At 34.4% G+C, this 5,245-nt stretch overlaps 1 protein-coding gene across 1 annotated transcript; it reads right to left on the reverse strand.

Annotated features, from left to right (window-relative positions):
* Positions 1-529: 529 nt before the first annotated feature.
* Positions 530-4,863, reverse strand: LOC103933122 (putative hydrolase C777.06c). The gene is made up of 12 exons (XM_048587256.1): positions 4,622-4,863; positions 3,862-3,983; positions 3,619-3,731; positions 2,823-2,864; positions 2,225-2,280; positions 1,967-2,043; positions 1,721-1,840; positions 1,437-1,513; positions 1,252-1,315; positions 1,077-1,127; positions 956-1,004; positions 530-836 (listed from the first exon to the last, which is right to left on the reverse strand). The coding sequence occupies exons 1-12, from the start codon at positions 4,773-4,775 to the stop codon at positions 712-714; spliced, it is 1,050 nt and encodes a 349-aa protein (XP_048443213.1). The 5' UTR covers positions 4,776-4,863; the 3' UTR covers positions 530-711.
* Between the last annotated feature and the right edge of the window lie 382 nt (positions 4,864-5,245).

The following is a 5,245-nucleotide window of genomic DNA, read 5'->3' on the forward strand; positions in this document are numbered from 1 at the left end:
ACTGTGCTTCTTACCTGCTGACTTCAAGTATGATTAAATCATCTGAAATATATGAATTAGTTACAAAGTTGATGAAAAAAAATTGAAAAATTGGGCCTTCAATTGGGTTATGAATTTTTTTCCTTCAGATTTTGACCCAAAAAAGTGACCCAAAATAAAGTAGTAATTACTATTACCATACTATGTCAACCGAAGTATTTGGCACACTGAACTTCGGTAATACCGAAAGTTTGGCAAGTAATAGTAATCGATTTTGCGATACCAAAAGTTCGGTATGGTAATTAGTATGAGAGTTTTAGTGCAGTAACCGTACCAAAACCATCCCTAGTTGAGGCAATTTCCCATAGAGTTTGTGTTGACCCTTGAGTTGACCATTGACTGCCATGAAATAAGAGTGTCACTTTTGTAATTATCCATGCATTTCCAATAACTTATAGAAAATTAGAGGACTTTAGATAATTTAAATTGTCGGAATGATCAAAATCAAATATCGTAACATCAATCAAATATTGATGACAAATCGGCAAAATTTTGAAAAACGACCATTAGTCTTATTGAATATTTGGCATCATGGAAAGCCAAGATGACTGCAAGATATAAACCACTGAAAACGTTCAGTACATTGAGTGGCAATTGAAATTTGGTATTGCAAAGCTCATGAGAGATCAAATGACATTTTAAATGAAAAGAAAAGTTAACCGTGAAGCCATTTTACGGCAAGAACGCTACTGGTACACGAAGTCCGTCATAGCTCAGTTGTACGTCAAGACCCTCTGTCTCCTTCAATTTCAAAAGATAATCGTTCACCTTTTCATGATCCATCAGATGCATCATACCTTCATCAGTGCAAGCCACGAAAAGAAGCAGAATTGTTAAATTTCTACGCATTCCTCGGTACTTATTATAACGGTAACACCTAACACCTGATCTTCAGCAAAAGGGGGCGAACACATACCAGTGAACAAAGTCTTTCTCGGTTGGATTTTCCGTACTTCCTCCAAAGCCTGAAAATGAAATAGATAAAACTTGAAGCTTACTGAAAATGAATTATTACAAGAAAGCACAAAATAGCTTACCCTTGGGAGTCCAAAATGCGTTGAAGAAGACCGATCTGGCCGTAAAGCATCCTGAACAAATTATTTGACATATCAACCCAGTCAGAAGAAAAGAGATGTCAGGTGTTTGTGAACGAAATAGAACAGAAATAAACAAATGTGTGGGTGCACGTTTGTGAGAGTGAGGGGAAGGCACCAGAATAAGGAGTTCACAATCTTTCAGAAGTGGATAAGTTTCTTCAGGTATATCACTAACATCACTGTGAATGTAAACAAACGATTAGCATTTTAGTCGTGATGAACACTACACAAGCGATCAAAGTAGAGGCATAAAAATAGCAAGCAATCAGTGACCTGAATTTGAGGGAATAGAAGCATTACCTTATATAACAAACATTACCAAAACGAAATCCAAGGGAACGATAACCCTGACCATGCCACACAGGTAAAGGGGTAAACTGGGAACACAGCATTGAAAAGAAAATATGAGTGCCAAGTCATACAATAGATTACTTTTAAGCCAAGTGACAATACCATCTACTAATATTTTACTGTTAAATTTCTACCAGTTTCTACATTAGACCCCACTCCTCTTGCATGTCCCCGTTAAAAAGCATGGTCTAAATTTCAGTTTGATACCAACCATAGTTGATATAAATTCTGACCTTCAAATCTTGTACTACAAATGGATCCTCACGTATGATATTAAATTGCAACTCAGAGACTGCAGCACCAGCAAGAACCGCACTTGTATCCACCAAATAATAATGAGTCTTTTTCATTACCTGCAAATAACTATCTCAGTATCATACATGTGGTGAGAATGGTAAAAATTAAGTGACTATAAAGACATGATTAAAGAAAGCATCAGCCATTATTCAATGGAATGCAAGAAAGGAAGATGCTTGGACCTCAAAATCACGCTGGGCAACATAGATCGGGATGCTGGGTTGGACATTGTTTGTCCAATCGCGAAGATCATCCAGACCTGGAGACATATAAATAGAGCCTCTGATTAATGTTAATATGTATATTAAAAGGAAAACAGGGAATTAGAAGGAAAAAAAAAAAAAAAAAAAAAAAAAAGAGAAAAAGAAGATTAAAAAGATCCAAAGCTAAGTTTGTTAACTGTTTAAATAACAACGTTAGAAAGTGTTCATGACAGAGACCTCCAATTGCATCAGCATGCGAATGAGTAATAATAACCGCATCAATTGTTCTTATCCTGACAGAAATACAACTAGTTACTACAAGGAAAATACCAGGCAATACACATATTAATGGAAGCACCACCTTTAAGTATATATGAAAGTCCTTGAATACAAAGATCCTTTAGAGAAAAGAAACCGAAGAAAAAACATAGTTTTGCCACTTTAACAGTCCAAAAAGAATACCTTGAATTATGTCCAAATGAATCCAAGGAACGTAGAAAAATCAAAGCTACAACAATGATGGGTGGACCCACATAACGTATTGTGCATATCTAGGGATACATGAGAGTGATTTTACAGTACAAAAACACTAAACGTTTCATATGGCACTAGAAATGACCAAGTTTGAAGCGGATATTGAGTCCAAATCAGTCCTCAATATCAACATCTGAAAGTTTCCTTATGTTGAAGTTTCCTTACATAACACACAATGTTAGTATCTAGATCTTCTAGCAACTAGTCCAGATAATTTAGAAGTGTCACATGAGATACAATTTGAGATCATGAACTCTTATATATGATAGCTTAAAGAAAAACAGTTGAAGCAATAACTAACCCATAGGCAGTAAACCATTGGAGAGCACTGTGGTAGAAAAACCTGTGAAACAAAAATAGAAATTCAACTTTCACCAACAAAGTGTCTAGAAGTTTATCATCGAAAATCTCAGTCATGTGTAACTTTTCTTTTTCCACGTTTAAAGTTTAAAGTTATAAATACGAAGAATTCTATTTGTATCTTCATTGTTAACAAGACAAAACGACAATGAAACCATTAAATCCATTTTTATCAACAGTCTCATATTATGTAATGTAAGAATTACCTTGACTAGAACTATAACTTTCATTTTAAAAGTATTATTGAGGTAAATTATCCATTAGCTTTACCAATATGGGAACCTCCCATCAACCTGCCTCATCAGGCTGCAAACAGGGTCCTATTTGATTGATCGATCTTTGCCTTGTGCAACAATACCTGTGCTCTGTTGTGCTAAACTTATCCAGAAAATATGGTTCTTGGATGACACACCCACTCATCAGCCTACATATTTTACTATCAACATACTGCATATGAGAAGCAGATAGTTACGTGGATTATCTTCCATGCCTATCAATGAACTTAGAAACATATTTAGGTTGACAAAAGTCTTAACTTTTGCAAGTCTTAGATTTAAACTATGAGTATTTGATACATATTTCTTTCCAAGAAATATTTGGTATACAACTGCAGAATTTAATATTTTTTATCCATAACCAACCACAACCATGAATTACAAATTTACGAGATAAAGAAGTAAAAGTACATTCTTAGGGTAACATGCGCACAATATGCATAAAATTGATACATCACTTACTTTCCAGCATCTATAAGAATGTTGTAATTTCCAGAGGGTCTAGGATAACGAACAAGGATGCTTGTGTTGAGCCTCTTATTTTTATTCCCTGGTTCCACAGCTTTCAAGCAAACCTAAAAATGTAAACAAGCAACCATTTCCTTACTAATCGGATGCACATTTGATTTGAAACAAAGTAGCCAATGTAAATCTTTGGATAGGACATGCCAAAATTACTTAAGCACGGAGGTTTCATAACCATACCGCACATGTCTTTAAAGGATTTGTGAGGCAGCTGACTCGGGGAATTCCTTCACTAGTACCAGTACCTATAAATATGATTTCTGAATGCTCACAAGGTGAGCCAGCGGCCGTAGTTTCTGAATCTGTGGTTCATTACAAAGTTAGTACACAACAGAGTAGAGCTCATACAATCCACAAACGGAGAACATTCAAATTTGTCTATATAGTAACAAAGCCCACTAACTTTATATATTCATCACCGTGCCCCAAATGCCGAGCTACCTTCTTATAAATTAGAACTATTGTTTTGAGTACGCATATTTAAAACCAAAATACAACCCAATTAATCAAATTTGAACCATTTGTTTCCTTCATCCATTGCTTCATTCAAGGCACATCACTGTATTTAAAACCAAAATATAACCCAATTAATCAAATTTGAACCATTTGTTTCCTTCATCCATTGATTCATTCAAGGCACATCACTGTATAGATCACAACTTCATTCAAAATTGCATACAAAAGTTTAGTTTCAAAGTTCAAACACAAGCTGCACAACTCAGTCCCTTATCTGTTAGCAAGCAATACAAGTAAAGTTTGGCGCCTAAAATCAATCCATAAAAATATTCATACCTACAAAACATGAATACTGAACATCTATCGATTCAACGGATCAAAGGGCATTAGGATATCCATGGAATGCACAAAACACAGAAAGAAAAAATGCAAAATATTGTAATCAGAACAAGATAATTGACAAATCAGGGATGGCGGAGCTTACTAGATTGGAGGTAAGAGTTGAAAACTCGTCTGAAGGGAGAAAACCCATTTGCCGGAGCTTTGGTTGGAGGGCTGTGGAGTGAGAGCTGGCGTTTGTATGTTGCAAAGTAGCTCAGAGAAGGAGAAGGGCGAATGGTGCCCAAAAGTTGAACCATTTGCCAAAAGCCTCTGGAAATCTGTAAACAATTGGGGAAAGTGTCCTTTTATGATTACTCTCTTTCTACTTGGGGCTTCGCTAAAATTCTAGCCATGTTTGGTTGGTCGTGAACAATTAACTTTCTATTTGATTAAGGAATTAAAATCAAGGAGAAATTAGATTCTCATCTTTATTTTTTTAACTCCATTGATTAAAATCTTATTCTTTTTCAAGTTTTTATCAAAATCATTTGGTTTTGATAAACGTTATTAATTATTTCAAGAATAAAATATTTTACATGTCAAGATAATTAAATCTTATTTCTAAATATATTCATTTAATGTTACAAACGTTACGTTAAATGTGTTTATATATATATATATATATATTTAAAGCTAAATTTTATATCATATATTTTTATTTTTAGTTATACCCATTTTAATTTGCAACCCTTTTTTTTAAATTGTAATAATTTTGTTTTTTCAGTTT

Source organism: the organism of the source record quoted next, unplaced genomic scaffold (genome assembly GCF_019419815.1).
Source record: "Pyrus x bretschneideri cultivar Hongxiangsu unplaced genomic scaffold, Pyrus_bretschneideri_v1 Contig26, whole genome shotgun sequence".
Classification (NCBI taxonomy): Eukaryota; Viridiplantae; Streptophyta; class Magnoliopsida; order Rosales; family Rosaceae; genus Pyrus; species Pyrus x bretschneideri.

What these genes read in the sequence shown, in the direction of transcription:
- LOC103933122 (XM_048587256.1), bottom strand. Translation starts at nt 4,775, where the DNA reads ATGGTTCAACTTTTGGGCACCATTCGCCCTTCTCCTTCTCTGAGCTAC. An exon ending in TTGCCCAGCGTGATTTTGAG is followed by an intron (nt 1,841 to 1,966) that starts GTCCAAGCATCT and finishes AGTTATTTGCAG; the next exon opens with GTAATGAAAAAGACTCATTA. An exon ending in ATTGTGAACTCCTTATTCTG is followed by an intron (nt 1,128 to 1,251) that starts GTGCCTTCCCCT and finishes TAATTTGTTCAG; the next exon opens with GATGCTTTACGGCCAGATCG.